The following is a 15,525-nucleotide window of genomic DNA, read 5'->3' as shown; positions in this document are numbered from 1 at the left end:
CATTAAAAAATTAATAACATTTCTGTTCACTAATGAAGAACTAGCAAAACAAAGAAAAAAGTCCTATTTACAATATCAGAAAAATAAAATATATAGGAATCAATTTAACCAAAGAGGAGAAAGATCTCCATAGTGAAAACTGTAAAACATTGAGAAAAGAAATTGAAAACGCAAATGGAAAGATCCTAGGCATATACTGGAAGAATTCATAGTGTTAAAGTGTCCATATTACTCAAAGCAATCTATAGGTTAAATAGAATCCTATTAAGATTCTAAGAGATGGTAAACAGAAATTTAAAAATGAAAAAAGTCCCATAATTTATATGGTACCACAAAAGACTATTAAAGCATTCTTGAGCAGAAAGAACAAAGCTGAAGACATACTACCTGCCAATCTCAAAGTCTACTACAAATTTATAATAAAGTGTGCTGGTAGTATAGAGGCATACATAGAACCAAATACAGAGGCCAGAAGCAAATCCACACATGTGCATACAGTTAACTGATCTTTGACAAAAATGCGAAGGAAAAAAAAAGTGAAATTATGGGGGAAAAATAGGGAAATTTGGGGGCAGCAATGTACCACAACAGATTAAAGCCACTGCCTGTAGTGCCATCATCCCATATGGGCGCCATTTTGAGTCCCAGTTATTCCATTTTCAATCCAGCTCCCTGCTAATGCACCTGGGAAAGAAGTAGAAGATGGCCCAAGATCTTTAGCCACTACATCCACGTAGGAGACACAAAAGAAGCTTCTGGCTTCTGGCTTCCGCCTGGCCCAGCCTGGTTGTTGTGGGTATTTGGGGAGTGAGCCAGCAGTTGGAAGATGTCTCTCTCTGTCTCCTCTCTCTCTAACTCTGCCTTTCAAATAAAATAAATAAATCTAAAAAAGGGAAAAAAAAAAAAAAGAAACTGGGTAAAGCTGGGGCCAGTGTTACAGCATAGTATGTTCAGCCACTGTGTGTAATGACAGCATCCCATATGGTTGCCAGTTCTAGTTCCAGCTGCTCTACTGCTGATCCAGCATGCTTCTAATTTGCCTGGGAAAGTAGTGGATGATGGCTCAGGTCCTTGGGCCCCTACACCCTAGTGAGAGACCTTCTGGCTTCAGCATGGCCTTTGTGACCATTTAAGGAGTGAACCAACAGATGGGAGATCTCTGTCACCCCCACTGCTGTAACTTTGCTTTCAAATAAATAACTAAATCGGATTTTTTTTTTTTTTTTTTAATGGAGAAAGCTACTTGTTACTGATCTGGACAGAGACTTTTTTTTTCTATAAAACCAAAAACTAAGAAGAAAAGCAAAATAGGGCTGGGTGTTGTGCCTATGGTTCTTGCATCCCATATGGGCTCCAGTTTGTGTCCCATCTGCTCCTCTTCCGATCCAACTCTCTGCTAATGTGCCCAGGAAAGCAGTAGAAGATGGCTCAGGTGCTTGGGCCTCTGCACCCACATGGGAAACCTGGAAGAAGCTCCTGGCTCCTGGCTTCAGATCAGCTTAGCTATGGCCATTGTGACCATTTACGGAGTGAACCAGTGGATGAAAGACCTTTCTCTCTGTCTCTTGCTCTCTCTCTCTCTGTAACTCTACCTCTCAAATAAATAAATTATATTTTTTAAACAAAGCCGAGGAACAAAAATAGTTAAATGGGATTGCATCAAATAAAAATGCTTAGGCATAGGGAAAGATCAACCTAGTGAAGAGACAACTTACAGAATTGGAGAAAATATTTGCAAACAATACATCTGATAAAGGATTAATAGCATATGATATATATATATATGTATGTTCAACTCACTAGTGAGAAAACGGATAATTTGAAAATGGACAAAAGGAGCTGGCATTGTGGCACAACGGTTTTAGCCACCAGCTGCAGTGCTGCATCCTGTTTAGGAGCACAGGTTCAGGTCTCAGCGTCTACGCTTCTGATCCAACTCCCTGCTGTTGTGCCTGGGAAAGTAACCTATGTGCTTTGGCTCCTACCACCCACATTGGAAATTCGAGTGGAGTTCCATGCTCCTGGCTTTGGCTTTACCCAGCCAAAGCTGTTGTGGCCGTTTGGGGAGTGAACCAGTAGTTTGAAGAGGTACTCTCTCATCTCTATCTCTAATAAATTATTTTTTAAAAAATAGGCCAAAGATCTAAATAGGCATTTCTCAAGAGAAGACAAATAAATGGTCAACATATATATGCAAATGTGTTTCTCATCATTAATCACTCAGTATAAAATAAGCCACAATGAGATATCCCCTCATACCTGTTAGGATGACTTATCGAACAGCTATGATATAAGTGTTGGTAAAGATACGGAGAAAAGGGAACACTCGTGTTCTGTTGGTGACAAAGTATAGTACAGACATGATGGAAAAAGTATGGCAGCACCTCAAAAATTTAAAAATAGAGCTATCCTTATTCAGTAAATCCACTACTGGGTAAATAACCAAAAGGAATGAAGCCAGCTTGTAAAGAAATATGTGTACTTCTCTTTTTCTTAATTGAAGTTGTTTTTTTTTTTAATTAAAAGGTAGAGTTGAGAGCAAGTGAGGGAGAGAGAAAGAGAGGAAGAAATCTTCCATCCTCTTGTTCACTCTCCAAATGTCCATAAATATCTAGGCTGGGCCATCATCTGCTGCTTTCCTAGGAACAATAGCAGGAAGCTGGATTAGAAATGGCGTAGTCAGGACTTGAACCAGCACTTTGATATGGAATGCTGGCACAGCAATTGGCAGCTTTAACCCATGGCGCCACAACAAAAACTGCAAGGTATGTGCATTTCTATGTTCATAATTGCCAACATAAGGAATCAACCTAAGAGTGCCAAGTGAAATAAGTAAAGCACAGAAGAAATGCCTCATGATCTCTCTTATGTGTAGAATCTAAAAGAATAGTACTCATGGACAAAGAGAACAGAATAGTGGTTACTAGGGATTGAGGGGCTGATAGAAGGCAGATTGTTGGGATAATGGCCAACTTTACAAAAATTCACTGAGAAAAGAGGAATTAGTTTAGGGTATCTATTGTTCCATATGGTAATTATAATTATAACAAAATGTTGCACACTTGAAAATTGCAAAGAATATATTTAAAGTGTTTTTACCACAATAAAACATTAAATGCTACATGTTGATTAACTTTATTCAGCCATTCCACACTGTATACATGTACAAAGCATGTACACTATTATATATAATTTTTGTCAATTAAAATATAAATGAATATTTTAACAAAAGAATAATTTATGCCATTAGCGAGCCAATTTGGAGCTTTTTAGTGCAGACTCCATACTTTAGAAATAGATATGTTTAATTTGTGTATCAATTGTTGTTTCCAACTTAATAATTGTTAACATTTATATTTTTATTTTAAATTGATTATTCTAAACAGATTCTAGAAAAGAGAGGAAAGTATAATGAAGTAGCAAAACTAGGTTCCGTTTGCTCCCATCCTTGAGTCATTTCTATAGTTGTATCATATTTACCATGATGGAGGAATCTTTATGGGCTGTTTTAAACCATGTATGATTATTTTTCAGTATCTCTGCGAGTGTCAGTTTGATGACAATCTTAAATTCAAGAACATTATTAATGAGGAGGATGCTGATACTATGCGTCTCCAACCAATTGGGCGAGACAAAGATGGCCTCATGTACTGGTACCAGTTGGATCAGGATCACAATGTCAGAATGTATATAGAGGAACAAGATGATCAAGATGGTTCTTCATGGAAATGCATTGTCAGGTATCTTATGTTGGACTCTTTCTGTATTTATTTGAATGTTTCTTGCTTTGTTTTCTTTTGTTTAGGAAAATGATTTGTAAGGCAACAGGGATGCTCCTTTCTGTGGAGTTGGGGAATTCCCAGGACCTCTCCTAGTGCCTAATACAGTACCCATAGCGGACACTCGTTAATTATACGTTCAGTCCCTATCAGGACATAGACCTTGTACTTCTGACACCCAGGTTATTAATAACAATGTATAAATAATATGCACAGAAAAACATACACAGAGAAAGCAAAGAAAAGTGTTGTTTTGTTTTCATTTAGTTATCTTTTTTCTTAGGTGTAGTCTCTCTCTCTCTCTCTCTCTCTTTTTTTTTTTTTTTTTTTTTTTTTTTTTAGGATTTTATTTATTTATTTGAAAGCCAGAGGAACAGAGAGAGGAGAGAGAAAGTTAGAGATGTTCTGTCCGCTGGTTCACTCCTCAAATTAATGCAATGGCCAGGGCTGGGCCAAGCAGAATTTAAGAGCCAGGAGCTTCTTCCAGGTCTCCCACATAGGTGCAGAGGCCCAAGGATTTGGGCCATCCTCCGATGCATGGATCGGAAGTGGAGCACCTAAGGACTCAAAACAGCACCCATGTGAGATGCCAGTGTTGCAGTTGGCAGAAGTGGCCCCTTAACCCACTGACCGTGTCGCTGGCCTGAGCATGGTTTATTTCTAACTATCTTAGTTTGGCCAGTTCATCTTGACACAGTATAATATTCTGTTTTTGTTACGTATTATCTTTCTTCATTGGTGTTCTGAGGAAAACAGAAAAACGGTACTGATACAGTCCTTTATAAAAATCTTTTTATAAAAAGAGGATCCTGGCTCCTGGTTTCGGATCAGCTAAGCTCTGGCAAGTGCAGCCATTTGGGGAATGAACCATTTGATGGAAGATCTCCCCCCCCCCCCTCTCTTTGCCTCTGCCTCTCTATAACTCTGCCTTTCAAATAAAATTTAAAAAATCCTTTAAAAATGTTATTCTCAGGGCCACACTATGGCACAGTGGGTTAAGTCTTCACCTATGGTGCCAGCATCCCATATGGGCACTAATTCTAGTCTCAGCTGCTCCTCTTCAGTCCAGCTCTCTGCTGTAGGCAGGGAAAGCAGTAGAAGATGGCCCAGGCACTTGGGCCCCTGTACCTATGGGAGACCTGGAAGACGTTCCTGCCTACTGGCTTCGGATCAGCTCAGATCCGGCCACTGTGGCCATTTGAGGAGTGAATCAACAGATGGAAGACCTTTCTTTTTGTCTCTTCCTCTCACTGTCTGTAACTCTACTGCTCAAATAGATAGATAACTACATCTTTTTTAATTTTTTATTTATTTTTAAACATTTTATTTATTTATTTGACAGGCAGAGTTGCAGACAGTGAGAGAGAAAGAGAGAGAAAGGTCTTTCTTCCCTTGGTGCACTCCCCAAGTGGCCGCAACGGCTGGAGCTGTGCCGATCCGAAGCCAGGAGCTAGGTGCTTCCTCCCAGTCTCCCAAGTGGGTGCAGGGCCCAAGCACTTGGGCCATCCTCCACTGCCTTCCTGGGGCACAGCAGAGAGCTGGACTGGAAGTGGAGCAGCTGGGACGAGAACCGGCACCCATATGGGATACCAGCACCACAGGCAGAGGATTAACCTAGTGCGCCACGGCACCGGCCCCAGTAAATACATCTTTTAAAAAAATTATTCTCATATTCTATGAACTTTGCTTCCTTAAAATTTACCCACCAAATCTAATCTTTCCCTTGGATTTACTTCAGCCTTTTTTAGCAACTCTGAAATTTTATATATTTTTAAACATTTATTTATTTGAAAGAAGAGAGAGAGAGAAAGCTCTTCCATCCTTTGGTTTATTCCAAGACTGTAACAGCAAGTCTGGTTCAAGCCAAAGCCACAAGGTGTCTTCTCAGGCACATTAACAGGAAGCCAGATTGCAAAGCAGAACAACCAGAGCTTAAACTGGTACTTCCATATGGCATGCCAGCTTCAGAAGTGATGTCTTAACCTGCTGTGCTGCTATTGAACAGTGCTGCTGTGCTCTCTTGCTCTCTCTCACTCTCTCCATCCTTTCTTCCTTCCTTCCTCTTCTTGCTTCTCTCTCTCTCCTCCTTCCTGTGCTTCCTCCCCTTCCAGATTTATCTGCTTTTTTATTTGAAAGGCAGACAGATACAGACAGAGAGAGAGAGATCTTCCATCTTATGGTCCATTCCCCAAACAGCTACAACAGCCCAATCTGGGCCAGGCAAAGCCAGGAGCCAAGAACTCTATCCTGGACTTCTACTTGAGCCATGTTCTGCTATCTTCCCAGACTAGGGACATTGCCCCAGTGCTTTCCTAGGCACATTAGCAGGGATCTGGATCAGAAGTAGAGCAGCTGGGACTCCAAGCAGCACTCCTATATGGGATGCTGGCATTCCAAGCGAAGGCTTAACCTGCTATTCCACAATGCCAGCCCCTAGGCTTATCTTTAAATCATGCTTGCTTGCTTGCTTGCTTTCTTTCTTTCTTTTTTTTTTTTAATTTTCTTTTTGACAGGCAGAGTTAGACAGTGAGAGAGAGAGAGACAGAGAGAAAGGTCTTCCTTCCGTTGATTCACCCCCTAAATGGCCACTACGGCCGGAGCTACGCCAATCCGAAGCCAGGAACCAGGTGCTTCCTCCTGGTCTCCCATGCAGGTGCAGGGCCCAAGCACTTGGGCCATCCTCCACTGCCTTCCCGGGCCACAGCAGAGAGCTGGACTGGAAGAGGAGCAACCGGGACAGAATCTGGCGCCCTGACCGGGACTAGAACCTGGGGCATAGGCAGAGGATTAGCCTAATGAGCCGCAGCATTGGCTCTGCTTTCTTATGGACCTTTTAATGTACTCTTGTGTATTAGAAATGATGTTAGGACCATAGTATATGTTTAATAAACATTCATGCCTTTTCTGTTGTTAACTGTTGGCATTTCTTAAGTTTTTTTCTTTACAGAAACTTTTTTTTTTTTTACATTTATTTGAAAGGTAAAGTGTTAGAGAAGAAAAGAGACCGAGGTCCATCCACTGCTTCACTGCCCAAATTCCTGTAACAGCTAGTACTGGGCCACATTAAAGCCAGGAGCCATGAATTCAATCTTTTTTTTTTTTTTTTTAAGATTTATTTACTTTTTTGAAAGTCATAGTTATGCAGAGAGAAGTAGAGGCACAGAGAAAAAGAGATCTTCCATCCGCTGGTTCACTCCCCAATTGACCACAATAGCCAGAACGGCGCCAATCCAAAGCCAGGAGCCAGGAGCTTCCTCTGGGTCTTCCCATGCGGGTGCAGGAGCCCAAGGACTTGACCATCTTCTACTGCTTTCCCAGGCCACAGCAGAGAGCTGGATTGGAAGTGGAGCAGCAAGGGAGCCGGCGCTTTGGAGTAGGTTATACTCCTCTTCCAATCCAGCTCTCTGGTGTGGCCTGGAAAACCAGTAGAAGATGTCCCAAGTGCTTGGGCCCCTGCACCCACATGGGAGACCCAGAAGAAGCTCCTGGCTGCTGGCTTTGGATCGGCACAGCTCCAGCCATTGTGGCCATTTGGGGAGTGAACCAACAGAAGGAAGACCTTTCTATCTTTCCCTCTCACTTTTTGTAACTCTACCTCTCAAATAAATAAATAAAATCTTAAAAAAAAAATTAAAAAAAAAAAAAAAAGGAATTGAAGCATCCAGGACTTGAACTGGCACCCATATGGGATGCCGGCACCGCAGGCAGTGGCTTTATGCGCTACACCCCATGAACTCAATCTTGATCTCCCACATGGTTGTCAAGGACTTTTTGAGTCCTCACTGTGCCTCCTGATGTCTGCATTATCAAAAAGCTGGGATCAGCAGAGTTGGGACAGGAGTCTGAGCATTCTAATTTGGAATGCTCACGTTCTAAATTGCCGTGTCTTAACTGATACACGCCATGCTGCCTCTTAACATTTGTAAACTCAAGTATTGAAATTTTAGCTTCTTCATTGAAGAAATATATACATTACTGTTGCTTTAGCTCTTCTTGACTTTTTTCCCTGGTTTCATTCCTTCTGCATCTTTTTTTCCCAGCTCATTCTAAGTGTAGATGTCTGTATATTCTAAACATAAACATAAAGTGACGTATTTGGCAATGATTCAGAGGCAAATGCTTTTATATTACACCCAAACACAGTTTTTCCATGTTAACAGAAACAGTTTTTTAAATAAACTGGTGCCAGTTTATTCTTAACCATTTTGAAGCATCTATGAATACATGCATTTCCATATCATGTGCACCAGGGAATTTTTCCTAAATGGCATGGAAATAGTTGGGATGATTCTGAAAACATTGGGTTTGTTCAGCCTGATTTAGGGTAATAAAAGCCAGTTTTAAAATTAATTGGCTTATTTATTTGAAATAGCTATAGAGAGGAAGAGACAGAGACAGATAATCCATCTGCTGGTTCACGCCCCAAATGGCTGCAGATCTGGGCCAGGATGAAGCCATCCCAGTCTCCCACGGGTGGCAGGGTACCAGGTAATTGATCCATCCTCCCCTGCCTTCTCAGGCACATTAGCAGTGGGCTGAGTTGGAAATGGAGTAGCCAGAATCAAATGGGCACCCTGAGATGGGATGCCGGCATTACAAGTGCAGTGTCACCCACTGCACCACAATACTGGCCCCTTAAATCCAATTCTTGGCCATGTGATTGGCACTAATTTTTTCCCTTCATTATGTTTATGTTTATATTGCATACCAACTGTGTAACAGGTGCTACTCTATAAACAGTGGGGCATATAGTAGTGAATATTATAGCACTGTGATCTCTAGAAGGTTTCTGGGCCCCTGTAAAATTCCTTACTTGGTAAGAAATGGCACTTAATTATATATATAATATGTGTATTTTGTGAGGAAGAGTAGTAGTTTTCCTCAAATTCCTAGTTGGGTCTGTTTGTGCTTTTTAGCAAAGAATTATCTTCATACCAGGCAGTTCAGTTAGCTTTAACTCATTAACATTATTTAACTGCTATTTTAAAATGTAGTAAGCCACCTTGTTGACATAGATCTCACATGTTTTTAAAAAGTGAATGTGGAAAACATTGTGTTATTATTGTTTGCTCTAAAACATGGTATTACTTGTCATTCATCTATTTTTTTGCTACCTAAAATAATGTGAGGCATCATCCTACTTGACCTAGATGATGATACCTGGAATAAAAGTTTTTTCTTCAGGTTTTTATATAAAATTCTACCAGAAATGTTAACATAGCAAAGTAAGTCTTTCATGGGAAGAACCTCAAAGAAGATGGTTGAATGAACTGAGAAATACTTGACCTAGGGAGACAGAACTTTTTCCAAGTATGTAAAGGCTTCCTTTGTGAAAGACTGTCAGTCTCAACGACTGCGGTACGATTACTGGATACACATTATGAGGAAGTAGAACTTGGCTGGATAAAAGCAAGCATGTTCGCTTTTATTGAGTTACATAGAAATAATTGTCCTAAGGCTGGTAGAGGAGATCAAAGCATTTTCTAATGAAACCTGCTGGTTTGTGTGAGATGGAATCTTTTTTTTTTTAAGACTTACTAATTTATTTGAAAGTCAGAGTTACACAGAGAAAGAAGGAGATGAGAGAGAGAGAGAGAGAGAGAGAGAGAGAGAGGGAGAGAGAGAGGTCTTCCATTCACTGGTCTACTCCCCAATTGGCCGCAGAGGCTGGAGCTGCGTCAATCTGAAGTCCGGAGCCAGGAGCTTCTTCCAGGTCTCCGTGTGGGTGCAGGGGCCCAAGGACTTGGGTCATCTTCTACTGCTTTCCCAGGCCACAGCAGAGAGCTAGATTGGAAGTGGAGCAGCCAGAACTCAAATCAGTGCCCATATGGGATGCCGGCACTGCAGGCGGCAGCTTTACCCGCTATGGCACAATGCTGGCTTCAAAGTGGAATCTTTAAGAAGGCATTAAGTCTAGCAAGAAATTGCTGTAGAAACTCAGATGATGAGGAAAAAGTAAGTAAAGCAAGTAGAAATTTTTTTCTTACAATAAGTTGTGTTAGATGATTTTTTCTTTTTCTTTTATTTATTTGAAAGAGAGTTACATAGAAAGGTAGAGACAGAGAGAGAGGTCCTCCATCCCCTGGTTCACTCCCCAAATGATCACAACGGCCAGAGCTGGGGCGATCCGAAGCCAGGAGCTTCTTCCAGGTCTCCCACATGGGTGCAGGGGCCCAAGGACTTGAACCATCTAATACTGATTTCCAAGGCCACAGCAGAGAGCTGGATCAGAAGTGGAGCAGCCGGGCCTTGAACTGGTGCTCATATGGGATGCCGGTGCCTCAGGCCAAGGCTTTAACCTGATTCGCCACAGTGCCAGCTTCAGATGATTTTCTTAACTAGTATTAGTTAATCTTCAGCATTCTTAAAAGAATTCTGAGCCGGCGCCAAGGCTCACTAGGCTAATCCTCCGCCTGCGGTGCCGACACCTGGATTCTAGTCCCGGTTGGGGCGCCAGATTCTGTCCCGGTTGCTCCTCTTCCAGTCCAGCTCTCTGCTGTAGCTAGGAAAAGCAGTAGAGGATCGCTCAGGCACTTGGGCCCCTGAACCCGTGTGGGAGACCCGGAAGAAGCTCCTCTCTCCTGGCTTCAGATCAGCGCAGCTCCGGCCGTTGTGGCATCTGGGGAGTGAACCATCGGGTGGAGGACCTCTCTCTCTGTCTCTACCTCTCTCTGTAACTCTCTTTCAAAATAAATAAAATAAATCTTTACAAAAAAAAGAATGATAAAGATAAGCATAGTATTTGAATTTAACAAAATTATAGTGTATAGTGTATGATTATTAATTGTAAAGGATTTTATCAAATAGTTGTCTTAGAGAAACTAGACATCATCAAGTGCTACTTTGATTATCAACGGAGGACTTCAGATGGTGCTTTTCTGGCATTTCTACTAAGGAAGCTAAAGTTTTATGCAGAGTGTTTAGTAATTACTTCATAAAGATGTGTACGTGAGACCAATATTCACATGAAAATCTATCCAGCTTCATTACATATCAGAATTCCCAGTTAAAACCATGATGAGCCATAACTTTATGTCGGGTACAATGAAGAGAATGAACGTTAGTTGAAAAACCAACTGTTAGCAGGAATGTGGACCAACTGGAACTCTTATACCCTTGTTAGTGGCAATTTAAGATGGTGTTAGTGCTTTGGGAAGCAGTTTTGTATGGCTTTCTAAACAGTTTGGCAGTTTCTTCCAACTCTCATCTTTTAACCCATCTGTTTCACTTCTATGAATTTATATTTGACAAATGTAAACATATTTACAAAAGCCTCATGTAAGACTGTTCATAGCAGGGACCTGCTTTGTGGTATAGCGGGTAAGGCCTCTCTCCTAAACTATAATTGCAACTCTTTAAATAGTTCTTCTGATTGCTAATATCGTTTCCTCTCAAGATATCCTCCAAGTGAATGCCAGAGTGAACCTTTCTGAAACACAAATCTCACATTAGTCTGGTTTAAAATCTTTCAGTGGGAGCCGGTGTTGTATAGTGGGTAAAGCCACTGCTTGTGCCGCCAGCATCCCACGTGGGTGGTGGTGGTTCAGGTCTCAGCTGCTCCACTTATGATCCAGCTCCCTGCTAATGGCCTGGGAAAAGCAGCAATAGATATCCCAAGTGCTTGGGCTCCTGCACCCACATGGGAAACCCAGATGAAGCTCCTGGTTTTGGCCTCCCCTAGCCATGCCATTGTGGCCATCTGGGGAATGAACCAGCAGATGTAAGATCTTTCTTACTCACTCTCGCTCTCTTTGTAACTGTGACTATCAAATAAACAATTTTTAAAAGATTTATTTATTTATTTATTTGAAAGTCAGAGTTGCACAGAGAGAGGAGAGGCAGAGGGAAAGAGAGAGAGGTCTTCCATCACTGGTTCACTCCCCAGTTGGCCGCAGTGACCCAAGCTGCACCAATCCGAAGCCAGAAGCCTGGAGCTTCTTCTGGGTCTCCCACGTAGGTGCAGGGCCCAAGGACTTCGGGGCCATCCTCCACTGCTCTCCCAGGCCATAGCAGAGAGCTGGATCGGAAGTGGAGTAGCTAGACCCATACCGGCACCCATGTAGCTTTACCTGCTATGCCACAGCATTGGCCCCAACAAATCTTTTTTTTTTAACACTGAAAAACTGCTATTTATTTAAAAGAAAACTTTTCAATATAATAAAGAAATGGCAATAACTGGTACATACATTCGTTCAAAATATTTTCATTAAGCACCAACTAGCATCATTCTCAAATCTTTTCATCAGGAGCACCTTTGTTATTTTTTTTTTTTTGACAGGCAGAGTGGACAGTGAGAGAGAGAGACAGAGAGAAAGGTCTTCCTTTGCCGTTGGTTCACCCTCCAATGGCCGCCGCGGCCGGCGCGCTGCGACCGGCGCACCGCGCTGATCCGATGGCAGGAGCCAGGAGCCAGGTGCTTTTCCTGGTCTCCCATGGGGTGCAGGGCCCAAGCACCTGGGCCATCCTCCACTGCACTCCCTGGCCACAGCAGAGGGCTGGCCTGGAAGAGGGGCAACCGGGACAGAATCCGGCGCCCCGACCGGGACTAGAACCCGGTGTGCCGGCGCCGCAAGGCGGAGGATTAGCCTAGTGAGCCGTGGCGCCGGCCAGGAGCACCTTTGTTATTAAAGCACTAATACTTTAAGTTTTTAATCAAGAAATTTAACGCTGCTAGTCAGAGTTCCTAATTAATTTTGAGATGGCCAGGTTAACCCTGTTATAGTGTAAGCAAAAATGACTTGTAAAAGCTTTGTTTATAACTGAAGGGATTCACTGGCTTCAGCTGGGTATCAGGGCCAAGGGCTAAACATCACACACACCAGAAAAATAAGTAGTGAGTATCATGTGTCAGTGATAAATAATACATAGTCTCTGCCTGCTCAAGGGACTAATACCTAACTGCAACAGGTCTCAGAGGATCGACCCACAGAGACTGATTCAAATCCCTAACCTCCCAGAGTGAACCAGGCAAGGGTAAGGGAAGAGCTTAAAGTCCTGTGCCTTGGGCTGCAGGACAGGGCACCAAGGCCAGGTTGGAAACATCAACGAGCCTTCCGGGCCAGGGAAACAAAATAGCCAAGACTCATAGCCACACAAGTATCAACTGCCCAGAACACTGTGCAGTACATGTTTTGGGAGGAGGGACATAAGCCACTAAGAGATTGTATACATCAGGGAAAGGAAAAGCCCATTCAGCAAGAGAGGAAAATGTCTCCCCTAGCACAGACGCTCCACAGCTCTTTGGGGAGCCTCAGAGGCTGAGGATCACCCTGGGGCCCAGCCCTCAGTCCAAAGCCTGTCCCCTTAAAATTAAATTCACAAGCCAAAAGCTTTCTTGGAACTGTCTGCTCCAAAAAAGTAAAACACAAACACAAGCGAACAAAACTCAAACGACAAGGCTATCAGAGTAAGCTTTAACCCCTGCTACTTCCCCTGCAAAAATAAATCTTAAAAGGGGGGGGGGGGGCTGGCACTGCTGCTCACTAGGCTAATCCTCTGCCTGTGGCGCCGGCACCCCGGGTTCTAGTCCCAGTTGGGGCGCCGGATTCTATCCCGATTGCTCCTCTTCCAGTCCAGCTCTCTGCTGTGGCCCAGGAGTGCAGTGGAGGATGGCCCAAGTGCTCGGGCCCTCCACCCGCGTGGGAGACCAGGAGGAAGCACCTGGCTCCTGGCTTCAGATTGGCACAGTGTACCAGCTGTAGCGGCCATTTGGGTGGTGAACCAACAAAAGGAAGACCTTTCTGTCTCTCTCTCTCTCACTGTCTAACTCTGCCTTTCAAAAAAAAAGGCGGGGGGCAGTGCTGTGGCACAGCAGGCTAAAGCCCTGGCCTGAAGCACCGGCATCTGTATGGGTGCTGGTTCTAGAAGAGGGATTCAATAGGAAGGGATAGGACAGAGTTTTCTCTGTTAACAATGTTCCTGATCTTGATAGTGATGTGTAGATTACATTTGTCAAAATTGGTTAATTGAATCTTTAACATATGTTCATTTCACCATATAGCCATCCATGGTTTTTTTTTTTAAAGATTTGTAGTGTCTTGGTGGTTATTTTCGACAACCTGATTTCTAAATAGTGTTTATATTTTTCCTATATGCATAATTACAAGCCCTGTAACGAAATTTCTAAAGTATATGCTCCTAATATAGCACAGTGATTAACATGTCTGACTCTGGAGTCAGAGTATCTGGAATTCAGCCTGCTAAATTACACTCCAGGTGAACCTTAGGAACTTCCCCTGCCTTTCTGTGTGACCTCAACCTCCCCATCAGATGGTGGTAGTTATATCAGGTTATATTGGTTTTATGGACTATTCCATGTAAAGCTCCTAGAGTAATACCCAAAACCTATTACTCACCAACTGATGTTAACTTCTTATCAGTTAACACTGCAGTTGATATTATTAATTAATGCTTAGCTTCAGTTTTTTTGGCATCCATAAAAAATATGATGTCCCTCTCAGTTTTCTTTTTTGTGAATTCAGTCATTTGGAATTCATTCAGAAAACAGAATAATGTGGCTGAACTCTGGAACCATATAAGTATTTATAAAATATTTGCTGTATTTATACTGTGGTCTGCTGTGTAGCTGTAAAGACTTAGTACTGTTTCTTAAGGAACTGTGCTTCTGGGAGAAAAAAATAGGCAATGTGACGTGATCTGTGATGGAGATTGTACTGTGGAAGACCAGGTACTTAGCCCATACTTGGCAATAGATGATATCTACACTTGACTTTGTTTTATTTGTTTGTGTTTATGATTTTTTTATTGAATTGAAGTTTAGCACCTAACCCATATTATAACCCTTAGACCAGGAGGAAACATGTTCGACAATGCATTGGTTTGGACAATGTGTTGCCTTCCCAGGTGCATTAGTAGGGAGCTGTGTCAGATGGGAGCAGCCGAGCTTGAACCTGCACTCCCTCCTACGTGGGATACTGGTATTTCTGTGGCAACTTAAATGCTCTGCCACAATGCCAGCCCCATCATAATGTTTCTAGACATGTTTATTAGAGCTTACTTTTGCCATGATTACTCAAAGTTCTGGATCATAATTTTACAACATCAAATGCTATTATAGTATTATTATAATATATATTATATTATATATACTATATTATTATAGTAGAAACAAATTCGTATTTCTCAAATAATCAAGAACTTGAATCATTTTGTTATAAAAGACTTCTTAAATCAAGTTTCACATTAATTCCATTTCCTTGAAGATTATATAATACTTAAAAAGTGATCAAGCATTTACTTTGTGTTTTTGTTTTCTTTTCAACCAAAGAGATTGAATCGCCATTCTAATCAGAAGGGAGAATAGCAATTTCTCTTTGAACTATATATTTAAAATATATATTCTTTCTTAGTAAAATTCACCTAGGGTTACTTTAGCAGTGTTTGGGGTGTTTTTTGGATTTTTGTTTTTCTGATAGGTATTATTCATTCAGAAAGTTCTTTAGAACAGAAGAAAGATGTTTATGATATATTTTTTCCCTTGTTTAGAAATCGAAACGAGTTGGCTGAGACCCTTGCACTCCTGAAAGCACAGATTGATCCTGTACTGTTGAAAAACTCTAGCCAACAGGACAACTCTTCCCGGGAGAGTCCCAGCCTCGAGGATGAAGAAACTAAAAAGGAGGAAGAAACACCTAAACAAGGTTTTTTTTGTGTGTTTTATTTTGCTTTGTTTTGTAATCTTTTCTGTTTTCTTACACTCGCTACCTAAGCATATAATTCTGTATAT

The 15,525-nt window shown here is 41.9% G+C and overlaps 1 protein-coding gene across 3 annotated transcripts in view; it reads left to right on the top strand.

Annotated features, from left to right (window-relative positions):
* Positions 1 to 15,525, top strand: part of RSF1 (remodeling and spacing factor 1) — a 165,371-nt gene that overhangs the window by 89,388 nt on the left and 60,458 nt on the right. For all 3 annotated transcript variants that reach the window (XM_002708674.5, XM_017344448.3, XM_051822018.2), the window contains exons 4-5: positions 3,535 to 3,740; positions 15,285 to 15,439. In XM_002708674.5, coding sequence (XP_002708720.2) covers positions 3,535 to 3,740; positions 15,285 to 15,439 — 361 coding nt within the window. The remainder of the gene's footprint in view (positions 1 to 3,534; positions 3,741 to 15,284; positions 15,440 to 15,525) is intronic.

Source organism: Oryctolagus cuniculus, chromosome 1 (genome assembly GCF_964237555.1).
Source record: "Oryctolagus cuniculus chromosome 1, mOryCun1.1, whole genome shotgun sequence".
Lineage (NCBI taxonomy): Eukaryota > Metazoa > Chordata > Mammalia > Lagomorpha > Leporidae > Oryctolagus > Oryctolagus cuniculus.
The sequence above is the reverse complement of the archived record's forward strand: the minus strand, read 5'-3'. Positions and strand labels throughout refer to the sequence as shown.